General features: G+C 41.0%; 1 protein-coding gene across 1 annotated transcript in view; it reads left to right on the top strand.

Annotated features, from left to right (window-relative positions):
* The window catches only part of LOC140507460 (tumor necrosis factor receptor superfamily member 5-like), a 41,477-nt gene extending 24,294 nt beyond the window's left edge, over positions 1–17,183 (top strand). Inside the window, exons 4-9 of the mRNA XM_072615545.1 lie at positions 2,862–3,017; positions 6,344–6,434; positions 8,572–8,744; positions 10,389–10,405; positions 12,960–13,113; positions 16,933–17,183. Of these exons, the coding sequence (XP_072471646.1) occupies positions 2,862–3,017; positions 6,344–6,434; positions 8,572–8,744; positions 10,389–10,405; positions 12,960–13,113; positions 16,933–17,183 (842 nt within the window). The remainder of the gene's footprint in view (positions 1–2,861; positions 3,018–6,343; positions 6,435–8,571; positions 8,745–10,388; positions 10,406–12,959; positions 13,114–16,932) is intronic.
* The last annotated feature ends 349 nt before the right edge of the window (positions 17,184–17,532 follow it).

The following is a 17,532-nucleotide window of genomic DNA, read 5'->3' as shown; positions in this document are numbered from 1 at the left end:
CAATTTGTTCCAACGTCCATGAGGGCAGATAAAGCAGGTGACGTGAAGCACTTAGAGCTTGGTTAGACACCAAAGACACCAAGGTCATCCACTGCATCCTGAGATATCGCCAGTCATCCTGACTCTATCCTGCCACTAGACTATGATGACTGTGGAGGAGACAGTGAGGCTGATGACTTCATGCAACTCTGCCTCACTTAAATCCAATTTACGCATTAATCAAAAGACATCACCCATACCATTTCACTATTATGCCTCAAAGTCCTGTGGCGATAGGCAAGTGATGAAGCAGCAGGTTCAAATACACTGGGAGCTGTAGTCACAACCCTGCACACAGGCAGCCATTGGGTTGTTCCTCAGTGGAAGCAGCAGTGGGACTCAGCAGCCCCCTCGGTGTCTGAGCAGCCTTTTAAGGATCACGCTGCTCACCTCCTGGTCTGAGGAAGGAGGCTAGAAAATGTGCCCTAAACATTGTCTGCTTACCCAACCCTGGCCTGATTACTGTGGCAGGTGGGGAATATCACTATGCAGTCAAACACACAAAAAAATTAACAAAATGTACAAAAACTTCTGCAAAGATGATTCCACTCAAAATCGGCACATGAATGTGTGCACACTGATAGAAAACACAAAATCCAGTAGACCTGAAAGGAGAAGGATTCTGTACAAACATGATGGAGCCAGGATAAAGTGGAGACAATATCAGAGGAAGGCACCAGCATCAAGGAAATCTGGAAAGGTAACTAACTGTTCTGGGCTTCCATTTGCTTATCTTTAGAGTGAGAGGATTAGATGTGATGACAAATCAGCTGCCTTCCAGCTCTAAGTCAATTCTCTATGCATTTGGGTAGGAGACTCAGGCTTTGATAGCCAAGTGGTCCAGTGGATAGAGTGTTAGGTCTGGAGTCAGGAAGACCTGAGTTCAAGTGTGACCTCAGACACTTCCGACTTTGTGACCTTGGCTATCACTTACCCTCAGTCTGCCTCAGTTACCTCCAGTGTAAAATGAAGACAATAATAACATCTAACTCTCAGAGTTGTTGTGGAAATCAAACAAATTGTATTTGTAAGTCACTTAGTACAGTGCCTGGCACATGGTGGGGTGGCACTAAATCATTGTTTCTTTACACATTCTCCTTTCTTCTTGCCACCTCTTAATGATGCTGGGACCTCAATAAATTCCTTTTCCTAAACTGGTCCTCAGTAGCTGTATCTGTACAATGGGTGTAGGTAACAAACTTAACCCCCCTGGAGGTGTTGTTAGACCTGCCTGAGTTTGTGATGAACTCAGGGATAAGGCACAACCTAGTGGTGGTTTAGCATAGCCAGGCAAACACGTTCTGTGCATCCAATTCAAAATTTTGAGTCTGTAGAGGAGGTGTGAGCCTGCTGCTCACAGAAAGGTAAATGACTGGCTCCAATTTCCTCAACTTACACATCCCTATAGCTAACCACAGCACTTCCTTCCTTCTTCAGCCTTGTAATACAATTTATTTCACCTCTAAAGGGATTCTCCTGACCCCCTTCTGTTACCTCTCAGCCTCTGAAGGTCCTTATGGGTTCAGACTTTGCAGAGGAAATCAGACTCCCCCTAGAGTCCTCACCTAGTTGGGGTTGGGCTGGGGCTTGAAGTGGAGATGCCTGGGACTGTCTTCAGTCTCTCTTGCATCTCCCAGGAAAGCACCTGTCTCTGTCAGGGTTCCCCTCTTGCCTAGGGAAGATTATCAAGGAATGGGAAGGGCAAAGCCTGCCATAATGTCCCTTATCATGACAATGGAGGTCCCAAGAACATTTTCTCTGCTCCCTCCCACCTGCCAACTCTGTTTCTGCTGACTTTGTTAGACCAGGTATAGCAGCTTCCCCAAACCTTGAGGATGGCCTTGGAGAACCAGTCATTATTCCCACTTCTAGGTTCAGAGCTCAGCTGTATGCAACTTAAAGACAGGTCTGGCTGGGGAATGTATCTCCTAAGCCCAGCTCTCCACACCATGCCTTTCCTGTCCTTACAGCATACCAACTCAGCCAGGCATCCCTTGACTCTACTTCCCCAAGAAAGTCAGATTCATAGTATCATGGGTTTTATAAACTGAGTGGGCACTTGGAGCTTCTCTTACCTGTTTTTTCTGCTGTTGTGACTCTGGGCAAGTCACTTCCCTGGATTTCGGTGTCCTCAACTATAAAAGGAAGAGGTTGGACTTATTGGTACCCAGAACTCTTTCTAGTCCTACATTCTATGATCTAGATCAGCTGCTACCTTCTGCAGAGGAAATTAAGGCCAAGAAAGTATCCGTCAACAAGCATTTATTAAGGATCTATTGTATGTCAAGAACTAGACTAAAGGCTGAGAAGGAAGAAAAGAAAGAAAGAAGGAAGAAAAGAAAGAAGGAAGGAAAGAGAGAAGAAAACAATAATTTATTAAGGGCCTTCTATGTGACAGGCCCTGTATTCAGTGCTGGGGATACACAGAAAGACAAAATACAGTCCATCTGCGCTAATGAAAACTGATGTGTGCGGCAACACAGGTAGAATGTTGGCTCCTTGAGGACAGGAATGGTTCCCTCTCTGCCCTTGTAGCTCATCCTCAGCACAGTACTTTCTACTTTCTTCTTTTTCTTTTTAGAAATTGATGGTGGAGGCATAAGGCCTGTCATTTTGCTTGTCCAGGGAAGAATACTCCTTCCATCCAGTCACGAGGGTGCCTTGTCTGCAGATCATAGAGTTAGAGAGTCTTAGAGTGACCTGACCAGCATCCCTCAGCCACAAAGAATCTGGGGCAGCATCTGAACCCACAGCTGGATGGGCTACCTCAGGTGCTCCCTCCCTGGACCTTTCCCAACAGGGGCTTTTCTTCTTTCTTACAGATCTTGGCTTTGTGACCAGACAGGAATGTTCATCTACATCCAACACAGTTTGTGGTTGTTCTCCAGGATATTTCTGTGCTGACATGAACAACGATGACTGTGAGCTATGTGTGCCTCACCAAGTCTGTACCCCTGGACAATATGTGAAGTCTCAAGGTGAGTCAGCCACATGTCTATCTACCCAGGGACCCAGAACTATCATATCTACCTTATCCAGAGTTCTATTCACCTCCTTAACTTCTTTCTTGTTTACTTTGAGGTTAGATTTATCAAGTTTAGAGAGGGGGAGGTTGAGGTACCCCGCTAGTATAGTTTTGCTGTCTATTTTTTCCTGTAACTCCATTAACTTCTCCCTTAAGAATTTAGATGCTATGCCACTTGGAACATATATGTTTAGTAACAAAATTGCTTCATTGTCTATGGTGCCTTTTAGCAGGATAAAATTTCCTTCTTTATCTCTTTTGAGTTGATGTATTTCTATTTTTATTTTGTGTGAGATTAGGATTGCTATCCCTGCTTTTTTTTTTTTACATCAGCTGAAGCACAATAAATTCTGCTCCAACCTTTTACCTTTACCCTATGTGTATCTCCCCTTTCCAAATGTGTTTTTTGCAAACAACATATTGTTAGATTATGGTTTTCAATTCATTCTGCTATCTGTCTGTGTTTTATGGAAGAGTTCATTCCACTCACATTCACCATTTTGATTACTATCTGTGTCTTTCCCTCTATCCTTTTCCCCCTTGTTTATGCTTGTTTTAAGTTCTCCCTTCCCTTCTACAATAGAGTTTTAATTTTTGACCACCGCCTCCCTCAGTCTTCCTTCCCATTATTTCACCCCCTTCCCTTTTAATCCCCTTTTCCTTTACCACTTCTTCCTTCCCTTTTAGGTTTCCCTCCCTTTTCTTTACCCTTTCCCCTCCTATTGCCTATAGAGCTAGTTGTATTTCTGTACTTAACTGAGTTTGTTGTACCCTCCTTGAATCCAATCAAATGAGAGTACTTCTCAAACAATACTCATATCCCTCCCCTCTTTCCTTCTACTGTAATATATTTTTGTGCCTCTTCCTGTGATGGAATTTAAATGTTGGAGAAGATGTGGGACAGTTGGAACTCTAATTCATTGTTGGTGAAGCTGTGAGCTGATCCAGCCATTCTGGAGAGCAATTTGGAACTATGTCCAAAAGGCTACAAAAATGACCCAGTAATATCGCTTCTGGGACTGTATTCCAAAGAGATCATAAAAATGAGAAAGAGTCCCACATGTACAAAAATATTTATAGCAGTACTCTTTGTGGTTGCCAAAAAGTGAAAATCAAGGGGATTACCATCAATTGGGGAATGGCCAAATTAATTGTGGTATATGAATGGAATGGAATACTATTGTGCTATAAGAAATGATGAACATGAAGACTTCAGAGAGGCCTGAAAAGACTTATATGATCTGATGCTGAGTGAAAGGAGCAGAACCAGGAGAACTTTATACACAGCAATGACCACAGTGTGTGAGGAATTTTTCTGGTAGACTTAGTACTTCATTACAATGCAAAGACTTAAAAAATTCTCAGTGTTCTCTTAAGGCAGAATGCCTTCCACATCCAGAGAAAAAACTATGGATTTCAATCACAGAATCCAGCAGATCATTTTCTTTTGTATTATGTTTTGCTTTGTTTTATGATTTCTCCCATTCATTTTAATTCTTCTATGCAAAATGACTAAGATGAAAATGTATTTAATAGGAATGTATGTGTAGAACCTACATAAAATTGTATGCCATCTCAGGGAGGGAAAGGGGAGACAGGGGAAAAAATCTAAGTTATATGCAAGTGTCTGTAGAACACTGAAAACAAATAAAATAATGAAAAAAAAATCAAAAAAATTTGCTGCAAACATTTCCCACCCACTCCCTTCCCCAGTTACCTACTTCCTTCTAATTGTAGCTGTTTTGGTTTCGTTTGTACTAATTTTTAAAATTTTATATGATTGAATTTACGCTCTGTGATCATCCCTCTTCCTTGTTTGGTCATAAACTCTTCCCCTGTGCACAGACCTGATTGGCAATTTCCTTATTGCTCCTCTTCTTGGTTTCTGATGTGCCCTGGGTTCTTGAAGGTGATCCCCAAAGAGTTCAAATTCTACAAAACATCACTGAGTTGGAGGTTTCTAAAATAGGATCAGGGATCTGGTTTTCTGGAGGTCTGTTTTTTGAGGACCTGCCTAGTTAAGTACAGAGGGACTCAGCCCCACATAGACCTCAGGGGATGGATGTTTCACATACAACTCTGAAAGGTCAGCTGCTAAATTAGAGTGAGAATCACATTCTGCCCTTGTAGAGAGAAGAACTAAGGTGCCCAAGTTGAAGTTCCTCTCACTATCGAAGAACAACCTGTGTGTAAGTCACATATGTGACCTTTCTGGGCCTCAGTTTCCTCTACTGTAAAATGAGACAGTAGGAGTTATTGGTCTCTAATGTCCCTTCTACCTCTAACGCCATGATCCTATGAGTGGGCAAAGTCATTTGTATGGCTTCAGATAACTAAAATGATAATAAGTAAATAAGCATTTACATAGTACCTACTATGTGCCAGATACTGTGCAAAGTGTTTTACAAATACTAACTAGAAAGTAGGTGCTACCTTTGGCCCCCTCTTATAATAGGGGAAATAGGTATAGAAAGGTTAAATGATTTGCTCAGCGTCATATTCCTAGTAAGTGTGAGAAGCTGGATTTGAGATAAAATCTTCTTGACTTCAGGTCCAGTGCTATATCCACTGAGTCACCTAGCTGCTATACCTCATCCTCAATCTCCAGGTTCTTTGTAGAAGTAAGGGCTATGGGGTAGAACACTACACATGATGTCAACCTTTTTTGATATGTTGATCAGTTTACTGAACTGTTTTATTTGCCCCTTTTAAGATTCTACATGATAAGAGATGGCTCTGTGGGTAACATATGTCCACATGGAGTCAGCTAGAGTCAGACCAAACTGTTCTCCCAAGAACTGATTGATAAATTTTCAATGGGAGCATTGACCCTTCAGAAGTGGCGAAACAGTATAAATCATAGCTTAATTTTTGGTTTGTTAATTGCTTAGGTTTAAGAAAGTGATTGGGGAAATTTTAGTCATTTCAGTAACAGTGGTTAAACATAAGAAAACATAAAAATGTGCCCTGCTAGTACATGTATTCCTCCTTCCCACCCCAAAGAGTTGTTTGTTAAACGATTACTAGTAAAAGGAAAGAAACATTGGGTAACGTAGGTGGTGCAAAAATTTTTTATCTAAACATATACATGCATATAATTTCTCTTGCCACAGGCCTAGGGAGTATTTAATAGAGTTGTTCTCAATGCTATTTGCTCAGATACAGAGCTTCTAGAGAAGGGACCAACAAATCCATGGACACTGTCAGAGCAGCTGTGTTTGGCTTTCATCCTACTACTTAAGGTCAGAACCAAATCTCCCATGTTTTCTTCTCTTTCAGGCACAGAGAGAAACAACACCATCTGTGAAAAGTGCCAGGAAGAGATGTTTTCCCCCAATGGGACCCTTGGCCATTGCCTGCTGTGGACCAAGTAGGTGTATCACACTTTATGGGACTTAATTGTTTGTTCTTTTTGCTTTTTCATTTACGGTGTTTTAAATAAAAAAAAAATCTGACCTTAACGAAGACCAATTAAAGTAAATGTTTCCATATACAAAGTAGAACAGAAAAAAGGAAATGATCATGAGAGGTGGGGTGCAGGTAAATGCTTAACAACTGGATCTCTGAAAGTAAATATACATAGGACACACTTTTTAATTTATTCTGCATCAGTAACATTTTCTTTGTCATACCCATTTATCTAAATTATAACAAAAGGGAGATCAGAGGAGATATACATAGAGAATATGAACTAGATAATACAGAGTGAAGGAGCTTTCCCAGAGCAGTAAACTCACCCTGACCAAGAGAGCATTTTAATTCTCTCCCAAAGGGCAACTCCCCTACTTCTCTAGTATAACAAGCTCGGTGAGGACATGATGGAGGCTGCTGGCTCCTCTCATGTGTTCCCATAGTTTTTTCTTCAGCATCTTGAATTGGGGTTAGCCTCTTCCATCTTCCCCCTGGGATCTGTTCAAGCAAATTGATGCTTGAACAGTACCCCCCAAAAGACTGGAACCTTGAAGAGTCCTAGAAAGGATGCATCAAGGCTGGAGTCCTCCCACAGACTGCTCAGTCAACTCCTGCAGGACAGGGCATTCATCTCCACCAATAAGAAGAGTTTCTTATACACAGAGATATACTTAGAAATTGCTATGCAAATGCTAACTATTGTTGCTATTAGGACAGGAGCTACAATAACACCAACAATAATAGGTGACATTGGCAGAGTACTTCCTAGGTATTATCTCATTTGATCTTGAGAAAAACACTAGGAAGTGGGTGCCAATATTAGCCTCATTTTACAGATGAGGAAACTGAGGTAGACAGTGGTTATGTGACTTGCTCAAGGTCATGCAGCTAGGAAATGTCTAAACTAAGATCTGAACTCCCATGTTCCAGACTCTAGACTCAGTGCTCTGTCCCCTGGTGTCCACTGAACCACCTAGCTATCTCTGGTTCTATGATCTTTTTCAGCTGATTTATAAGCTTAATTGTAAGATATTGATTTCATTCAGTCCTATTTATGCCTATCTTCCTGTTAGCTTGGGCACTGGATGATACAGGTCTGGCTTTAGAGTCAGGAAGCCTAGAGTTCTGTCTCTTAGACATAGTAAGCTTTGTCTCACAGACAGATCACACCCTCTCAGTGCCCTAGCCAACAATCTGAGGCTTTCAATTCCTGATGATTCCTGCATTAGGGGAAGGTATTTCTCCACTAGAAAATTCCCAAAACTGATGAAATGGCAGTTCTGGGCCCCTCAAAAGCAAGAGAAAAAAGACCAATAACCTTGTCTCATGGTTCTAATTTGTCTAAATCTTTTTGGATTCTGCCTCTGAACACACTGTTTTTCTAGCCAATTGTAGCACCAATGTGATATTCACAGCACCTACCATGGACATGAGTATCGCAGCACAATTCTGAATCACAAAATACCACAAATTCTCCACGTGGAAGACAGAACCAAAACATCTATTCAGATACCAGAGAGCCAACTCCATCATAGTAACAAAGATATCTGTACACAATAACAATGTAGAGAACAACCCCATACCCAAACCTCCCCTCTGCTAGGCTCCCCACAAACCAACTCCATTAAACAAAATCACAAACAAGCTGCTTCACTCATGCTATCCAGCAGCCTGCATCCTTTCTAGCTCTGACTACTCTCATGATTAACTTCCTCTCAGCTCTGCTATAGCTTAGCCTCTTCCTGTTCCACCCATTCAACAAACAGGTACCATGTGACTGACTCATGTGACTCAGGCTTCCATCTGACCTAGGCAGGTCTCAGAAGCTTATTAATGAATGAGAACAATCTTCCCATTTTAAATTGCCATTGCACCAATCCAACATGTGTGTTTTTACTCCTGCCTTTGTGTGTTGTCTACACATCAGAGAGTCATGCACTTCTGCTTTCCCTTCTTCTCTCCCTCTCTTTCTCTCAACTTCTTTGGCTGCTGAGTTGCATGGCTGGCTGCCCCTGGGGAGGAGTTGGATCACTGTTTTACTGGGCTGATAGGAATGAATTCATGTTCAATGACAGTGTCTTCATCTATTTTCCTAGTTGCACTGCACAGGGTTTATTTGAAGGAAGACCAGGCACAGACACCATGGATGCGTTATGCTCACAGGAGAGGAAGAGTCACTTCATATTTTACCCTTTCATTGTGATCATCTTCATTTTCATCACCATCATTGCAGTGGTATTTCGTAGAAGGAAAAAGAACAAAGAAAGAGGTAAGCAGAGACATAAAGAGGGTGGAGCGGGGGGACTTTGCTCCAGAACACTGAATTTAGAAGAATCTGACCAAGATTTGAGTCCTTTAGGGCTACAGAAACAACAGCTTTCAGTATCCAAAGAGTACATTCATTATGTGAATCTTGGGAAATGCCAGCTAGAACTCAGGCAATGCTTCCCTTTATTCCCATCCTTCCTCCTTGTTCTCCCTTCCCCCCTTCCCCATTTAACTGAGGGTGGGCTTGACTCAGGTTCACTTTAGGGAGCTTTCCCCCAGGCACAGAAATCCCTACTTATATTTCTGCTGCTAATCAATAATCTGTTAAATTCATACAAAGTCAATCTAAATGTGATTTCTTATCATCCCAGCTTTGTGAAGTGAACTTGGAAAACACTGGTTTCTCTAAAGGGAGATAAGGATTGTCAGCAGGTATAAGTATATAATAGATAAGTAGATATAATAGAAAACCTAAATATAGATAGATAGATAGATAGATAGATAGATAGATAGATAGATAGATAGATAGATGAAGGATCAAAAGATGGATGGATAGATGGAAAGATTTATAGATGTTGAATAGAAAGGTAGATAAATGGAAGAATTTGACCCAGAAATGCTACTATTAGGTCTGTTTCCCAACATGAACAAGAAAAAAAGAAAGGAACCTATCTGTCGCAGCTCTCTATTTAATGGCAAAGAATTGGAAATTGAGGGGATATCCATCAAATGGGGAATGACTGAACAATTTGTACATAACTGTGATGGAATATTATTGTACTGTAAGAAATCATGAGTTTGTTAATTTTAGTAAAATATGCACAGACTTACAAAAAGTAATGATAAGTGAAGGATGTAGTGTTGTATATAGTAAGTACAAGATTGCTTTAAGAACTAGCTGTGAATGACCTAGTTGTTCTGAATATCATAAATATACAAATCAGGTATAAAGAATCTAGGAAGGAATATGCTATCTCCCTCCAGAAAAAACTGATGGATAGAAGTATGCATAGTATGGTTTAACTTATATTTGTATATCTGTGTCACATGGTGGCCTTTTCTAGTGCAGGGTTGGAAGTATGGAGGGAGACAGTTTGGAATTTAAAATGTAACAAAAGAAATAAATTAAATTAAATTAAAAAGATAGATGAAAGAAAGTATAATTAGCTATGACAGCAAAAATGAGGGTTGAAAGTATGATAGAATGAAAGAAGGGATAGGTGAATGGATAGTTGGCTGGTTAATGGAAGGATAGATGATAGATGGAAATATAGTTGGATAGACAGAATGATGGATATATGAATAGAAAAGATATAAATAGATAAAGCATTTATTAAGCAATTGGTATATGTCAGGAACTGTGCAATTAAATCTGTGCTATGCATGCCAAGTCAACTTAAGTAGCACGTATTAAGCACCTATTACGTGCTAGGCACTGAGCTAGGCATATATATACACTCAAAGTATGTCAGTTCAGCTATTGAATTTATCTCAGGAACCATTTATCAATTGCTTACTATGTGCAGAGCAGTGTGCTCAGGAGTTAAAGTGAATGCAGAATTCAATTCTAGACACTTAACATTTATTAAGATCCTCCTCTGTATAGACACTGTACAATAGTAAAAAATTTGCCATTTTCAAAGAGCCTACTGGCTGATGGGGGTGATGGACTTCACCATGGCCATAGAAAAGAAGACTCTGTGTATAAGATACATACAAGATACTGTTTTGGCAGGAGGGAGGAAGGAGAACATATCAGAAAGAGAACTCCTCAAAGGTCAGGGTTCTCTTCCTTTTGTCTTGGTATCTCTATCACTTAGCATGGTTCCTGGTATACAAGAGGAGATCTATAAATGTTTTGACATTGACTGATGCTCTCTGTCCTCATGGAACCTACAGATACTGGAAAAGTTCCTTCTAGGTATCAAAAGTCACTCCTTTGATAATTTCAAGTTTAGAATCAGGGGTATATATCCCTTACTGATGTGGGACTTTCAGATGTCAGTTACACAGGTAAGTTATATAATACACTGAGCCTAGATGGAACAGAGCCGTGGGAAATCTGCCTAGGGAGTTAGGCAGGAATATTTAGGACCAAGGAGAGGGGGAATGGACTGGGGCCAAGGTGCTATGGCCAGATCTGTAGATCTGTTCAGCAAATTATTGGTTTGCAAGATGAGGGTCTTCCTCCCCTGGGCATCAGAGACCTACTCAGGTACAAGTGATGGAAAATCCCAGAAATGAAAGTATTATACAGAGAGGTTGTGACTGTGGGACCTCAGACAAGTCACCATTTTCTAAGCTTTGTAGGATCACAGTGTGGTTGTACACTCAAAGATGTAGGCTGGAAACAGTTGAGAGCCCTTTCAGTTAGATTTCTTCATTTTACAGACAAAAACCATTAGGTGGCAGCTAGGTGGAGCAGCAGAGCAAGCACCAGGCCTGGTGTCAGAAAGACCTGAGTTCAAATCCAGCCTCATACACTTCCTGTGTGACCCTAGACAAGTCACTTAAGCCTGTTTGCCTCAGTTTTCTCATCTGTTAAGTGAACTGGAGAAGAAAATGACAAACCACTCATGTCTTTGCCAATGAAAACCTGAATAGAGTCACAAAGATCCAGACACAACTGAAAACAACTGAACAACAACACAGTATGCCAGGGAACATGCTGAATTCAAGGTTACTGGGAGGGACTCTCAGTCTCTGTCCTCAAAGAGCTCAAGTTCTGAGGAGGGAGACAACAGGCTGACCACCATGTATGTGCAAGCTATTTAGTGTTAAATGAGAACTTCTCTCAGGGGGAGGCATTTGCATTAAGGGAGACCAAGAAGGACCTATTGTAGAAGGTGGAATTGGAGCCATCTTAAATTAAGACGGAGGGATGTGGGGGGTGGGAACATTCCAAGCATGGAAGCAGCTAGGGAAAAGACACTCCTCATGTCCCCTGTTGGAATATAAGATCCTTGAAAGGAGAGATTGCTCTCTTCTTTATACTTGTGACCCTAGGACCTCACACAGTGCCTGGCACATAGTAGGCACTTGATAAGTGCATGCTGATTGATTGACTGCCCAAAGTCACTGGGTGGTGTCAAAGGCTTTATATGAACCCAGTTCTTTTTACCTCAGAGCCCAGGGTTCTGTCCCCTGCAGCCCACATTGATGTGTCTGCCATTCTATTTGTCCTTTCATTATATGTCTCAAAAATGTCTCTATCCTGCTTCCTGACACTCATCTTTGTATTTCAGGTTATGGCATAAAAGAAACGGTGAGTAGCTTTTACCAAACTTATGGATTGATTAGTTGGATTGACTGATGCAATATCTTTCTGCTAATGTTGCTGCCTGGGCATCCCTACTCTTCTAGCTAAGAATATCCCTTCCATACATCTTTGGTCTATAAATGATCCCTGAATGCATCAACTTGGCCAATGATTTCTCTATGCATCTTTCCATTAAAGAGGCAACACCTTTGCATAAAAAAGCACAAGGATTCCAGACATCCCATTTTAGGAAGGACATTGAGAAGAGAGGAAAGTGGTCTGGGTGTTGATGGGTCTCAGATTCCTACTATATGGGAACTGAATGAAAGATCTGGGTATGTTTAGTCTGGAGCAAAAGGGGACACCCCATAGGTGACTTCAGGTTTTACTTAGAAGATTTTCTTGTTCTGTTTGGCTCCAAGGGGGTAGAACCAGCACAAATGGCTGGGAGTCATTAAGAGATCATCTATGATGAGGCTGTAAGGCAGGAAAAGTTTCCTAAGCATTCCAATTGTCTTCAAGTAGAAGCTGTTGTCTCAAAAGGGAGCTAGTTCCTTTTCATTGATGTTTTCAAATGGAATCTGGGTAGTCGAGTTCCAGGAAACTGAGAGAGAAGATTCTTATCCAGATATAGGTTTGATCATTGCTTCTGAGGTCCCTTCCTGCTCTAAATCTATGATCCTATGACAGGGAAAAGCCATGGAAAGTCCTGGGAGTGAGGGGTTGTATGTAAGGGTGTTGTTTGATCCTGGATAGATCACTTTTTTTCCCCAAGTTTCCAAATTCTCCTGTGATATCTGAGGGCTGGATCAGTGATTATAGTTAAACACACATAACACATATGGATATGCATGTGCACACACACACACACACACACACACACACACAGAAATAGGCCTGAAAAATTTGGGACAGCCTCAAACTGGCTACTTTTATTCATAATCTATACTTTCCTAGTTTCAGGATGAATCATCCTCTGAAGACATCTGTGACTCCCTTGAGGCCAGTGGGTCGGTCATCAACTTACCTTTGCAGGAGTCTAGAAAAGAAGAATCAGTTCCACTGAGGAACAGAACATCAGAATCAAGGGGCGTGGAGCCAAGATGGCGGAGTAGAAAGACACACAAGCTCTTCCCTAGAGGTTCCTCTCTGATGTTCCAGGGTTCAAAGGAACTAGGATTGGAACCAGGAATCGCCTACCCAGCAAAACTGAGTGTAGTACTTCAGGGAAAAGGATGGTTGAGTTGGAACTCAAATTTTCAGAATGAATGTTGAGAGTTATTCATGCAGGAAATAGAGGTAAAGGGGCATAGAGATTTATCTTGTCCTATAGGACAAGAGAGAGGATGGGAATAAGGGAAGGGGGGGGTGTTAGAAGGGAGGGCAGATTGGTGGTAGGGGTAATCAGAATGCAAGGTGTTTTGGGGTGAAGGAGGGGAGAGATGGGGAGAAAATTTAGAACTCAAAATTTTGTCAAAATGAATGTTGAAAAATTAAAATAAATAAATAAAATTTAAACAAAAACGACGTCAGGATCTTGATTCTGCTCTTGGGAGTATAGTGAAATGTCAAGGCCAAGACATAATCTCTGTCTGTCATTGGGACAAAGCTCATCCCCAGTAATGGTGGCCATTGCCTGTCTGCACCTCCTCCTAGTTTTGCAGCCCAAAGCATTCCAAATGGTGAGTGATATCTAAGACAGGTCAAAATTTTCACCAGCAACATCCAGTTCTGATGTCCTGTCCCAGAGCAGAGTGTGACAGGTGAGGCAACCTTGTCAGAGCTCTGAGAGGTTGGGTGAGCTAGAAGTATGTGCCTAGAACGAGCAGAATCTGCTTTGCAAGGACCAACATGAAGAAGGTAGCTGGATACCTGGTGGTTTATATGAAATTTGGTTTATATTCATTGTGGATATATATATTTTTTTGCAAGACAATTGGGATTAAGTGACTTGCCCAGGATCACACATCTAATGAGTGTTAAGGGTCTGAGGTCGAATTTGGACTCAGATCTTCCACAGATCTTGGGCCAGTACTCTTTCCACTGTGCCACCCAATTTATTTATTTATTATTACTGTTTAATTGTTTTGTTATGTCTGACTCTTTGTGGAAGTTTGTTATTGCAATACTGGATCTGTCAGTTATTAGATTAATGGTAAGGCATCTGAATTATTGTAACAAACTGAAAGTGGGAAAGACCTTGCTGTTTTGATCTGAATTTTTAATCCATGGCCTGAGCAAGAGTTAAAATATTACTTCACATTGTCAAATACATATACATATATATATATATGTATGTATATATATGTGTGTGTGTGTGTATGTGTATGTATGTATGTATATGAATTTTGATTCCTGAAACCTCACAAGATATCTTTGGGTTTATGGTCTGGATTTCTTTCTTAATGACCAATCTTTGAACCCAGATCACTCTGGCTTTCGTTAATTGTCCTGCAATAACCAGGCCAAGCCCCACTAAGTGGTCATTGATTGGACCCTGATGACTCAGAGTCTAAATAGCAGTTTTTTTTGTTTTGGTCAGAATAACTGAGGGTCTTCCCATCATAGATTGATTTTTTTTTTCTGGATAGGTAAAAGAGGCCATTCTTTCCTTCATTTCTTACTTGACCTTAATCACTGAATGGGTACTGCCTCAGTTCAACCGAGACCTGGGAAAGACCATAACTGAAAAAGTCAAATGTCTCCCATTATATCTGGGTCATTGTTAGTCAATCTGACCCAAATGGATCCAGAGGAGAAAGTGAAGCTTGTGACTTTGCTTAGCCCTCCCTCATTTCAATCCAATTCACTTGCAAGTCATGGCATCACCTTCCTGATGTCATGGTTCTCTTTAAGAAAGAAGGAAAAACAACAACAGCATGCATATAATAAGATAAAAATAAAGAAGCTTGTGAAACAGAGACGTGAATCTATTCATTTGTGAGGTTAAAAGCAGGAATCTTTTTTGTTTTTGTTTTAAGGAATGGACTTTCAGTCACTTATGTTAGTGAAGAGTAAGAATTTATGAGCTGTCTTGCACTACCTTAACAGGAAACCTGACTTTACTTATGTTTGTTATTTATTCTAGGTTTAGAATCTGTGTGTAGAGCATGCCGTGAAATTTCAGCATGCAAATTACTTAAGACTCGTCCCAAAGATGTTCCCATTTTTTAAAGAGATTGTGAGAGTAGTAGTCTATATTTATGTCCATTTGAAGATGCTTAATAACTGAACATGTTCATTTTTATCACAAAATTTTGAAATTTTTGCACAAAGTCAATGCAACCAAGATGAAAAGGAAAATAGAAAGATGGGAGGTGGAGAATTTACTGCCAGTTTCTCTGACAAAGGCTTCATTTATAGAGAATTGAATGAAATTCATAAGAATACAAGTCATTCCCCTATGGATAAATGTCAAAAGATATGAACAGGCAATTTTCAGGGGAAGAAATTAAAGCTACATATAGTCATATGAGAAAATGCTCAAAATCATTACTTATTAGAGAAATGCAAGTTAAAACAACCCTTAGGTACCACCTTATACCTATCAGATTGCCTAATGTGACAAAAAGGGAAAACGATAAATGTTGAAGAAGATGGGGGAAAATTGGAACCCTAATGCATTATTAGTGGAGTTGTGAACTAATCTAACCATTCTGGAGAACAATTTGAAAGTATACCCAAAGGACTATAAAACTGTCCAAACCCTTTAATCCAGCAATACCATTTCTGGTCTAAAAGGTTCCAAATTTGGTTCTCTAATAATAGAGACATAAGGTTTGAACTATCTTTCATTATCTGAGTTGGTTATAGTCAAAGTAAATTTAAAATCTTGTAGGATTTTGTAGGCAAGGAAGAGCATCTCTTCAAGTGACTTGAATGAGCAAAGACTTTCTCTGAGACCACTCCCAAACCAGAGAGTTGCATCAGCTGCATCAGCTGTTTCCACAGAAGCAGAGTGATAAGACTTATTTTGCTGTTGCACTTTTTCCCTTTGCACCTTTTATCTATAAGGTCTACTTGTCAAGGAGGGTTTTCCCCTTCAGTTTTATCAAAATGCCTCTATCTTTCTCTTCTCTGCTCACATTGTCTCCTTTCATAAGTCCCATAATTAGAAGACCTTGTTGAAGTGTTTGTCATGTCAGTTAGTGATTCATTAAGGAGGCAACATGTTTCAATAAAATCAAATGGGGGAATGACAGAAATGATTATTAATAACCAATGATTTAGGGAGACTCAGACTTCCCCCCATTTTCCCAAAGTTCTGATACAGTCTCTTGAAGTACACTATTGATAATGAGATTGGACTGACTTTCTTGTTCAGACCCCATCCAGGTAGGGTAGCTATTGTGTTCCATTCAAGTTTAAAGTCTTTGAACGGATTGGCCATGTGTGTTTAGAGGCTAATTTGGAAGTGGATACTTTTTCCTCCTCATAATGGTACCAAGAAGCCATCCCCAGGCTTTGAGCTCTCTTCTGAGTCCTCTCCAATTATAGAAGCCCCTGAGTCACCTGAAAAAAGAGTATATTCTTCTAAGACAAAAGCCATTTATTTATTGTTTATTATTTATCAAACAGTAAAGTCAAATATGTATATTATGCTGGAGATGATTGTTTACATAAAAATATATAAACTGAGAAATGTGGTTTTCTTTTTTCTCCCTCTGTTTTGGTAACATGCATTTAGAGGCTAGTTTGGAGGTGGAAACTTTTTCCTCTTCTTATTGGTACCAAGAAGCTGAGCCCAGATTCTGAGCTCTGGTCTGATGAAATGGCATAATAGGCAGAGCCCTGGGTTCTGATCCTAATTCTAGCTCTTACCCTGTGTGTGACAGTGAATCAGTCACTTCGCCTCTCTGGACCTCAATGTCCCCATCTATGAAATAAGAGAGGTGGACTAGGAGATCTCAGAGGTTTCTTGTAATTCCAGAGCTATCCTATGAGGAAAGCCCCCTTGGGGGTCTGCTCCCTTTGGATTGTGGAGGAAGAGGGGCTGACTCTGATTCAGGCCCCATCTTGTCCGAGCTGCCGCTGCTGGGCTTGATCCCCTTGGCTTCCCCTCCTCACTGTCCTCTACATGTCAGCGAGATGGAACCAGAGGCAGCAGGTGACGCTTCTGGGGATTTTCTGAAAGCACTAAGGTTCTCAGAAATGGATCCAGGGCAGCAGGAGGAGCAGTAGTGTGGCAGGCAGAGACCTCAGACAGAAAAGTCTGTCTCTGTTACTTTTTCTCAAGTCACATCACCTCTCCCGTCCATCAACTTAGAGTGTGAGCCCTAGAGATCAGGGACCATGTTTGCCTTTCTTTCTGTCCCCAGGCCTCAACCCAATGCCTGGCACACTTTTGTTGTTGTTCAGTCACTTTCCGGAGTGCCCGCCTCTCTGTAAGCCTATGTGGGATATTCCTGGGAGTCCTGCAGACAGAAGGAGGGCTAAGCCCACTGCATGCAGGAAGCCTTCCACTTCCTCTCCTTCCACAAGATGCAGACCCACACCCAGACCAAGCTGCCCAGCCACTTCCAGAAGGGCT

This window comes from Notamacropus eugenii, chromosome 5 (genome assembly GCF_028372415.1).
Source record: "Notamacropus eugenii isolate mMacEug1 chromosome 5, mMacEug1.pri_v2, whole genome shotgun sequence".
Classification (NCBI taxonomy): domain Eukaryota; kingdom Metazoa; phylum Chordata; class Mammalia; order Diprotodontia; family Macropodidae; genus Notamacropus; species Notamacropus eugenii.
This window is presented reverse-complemented; position numbering and strand designations above follow the sequence as displayed.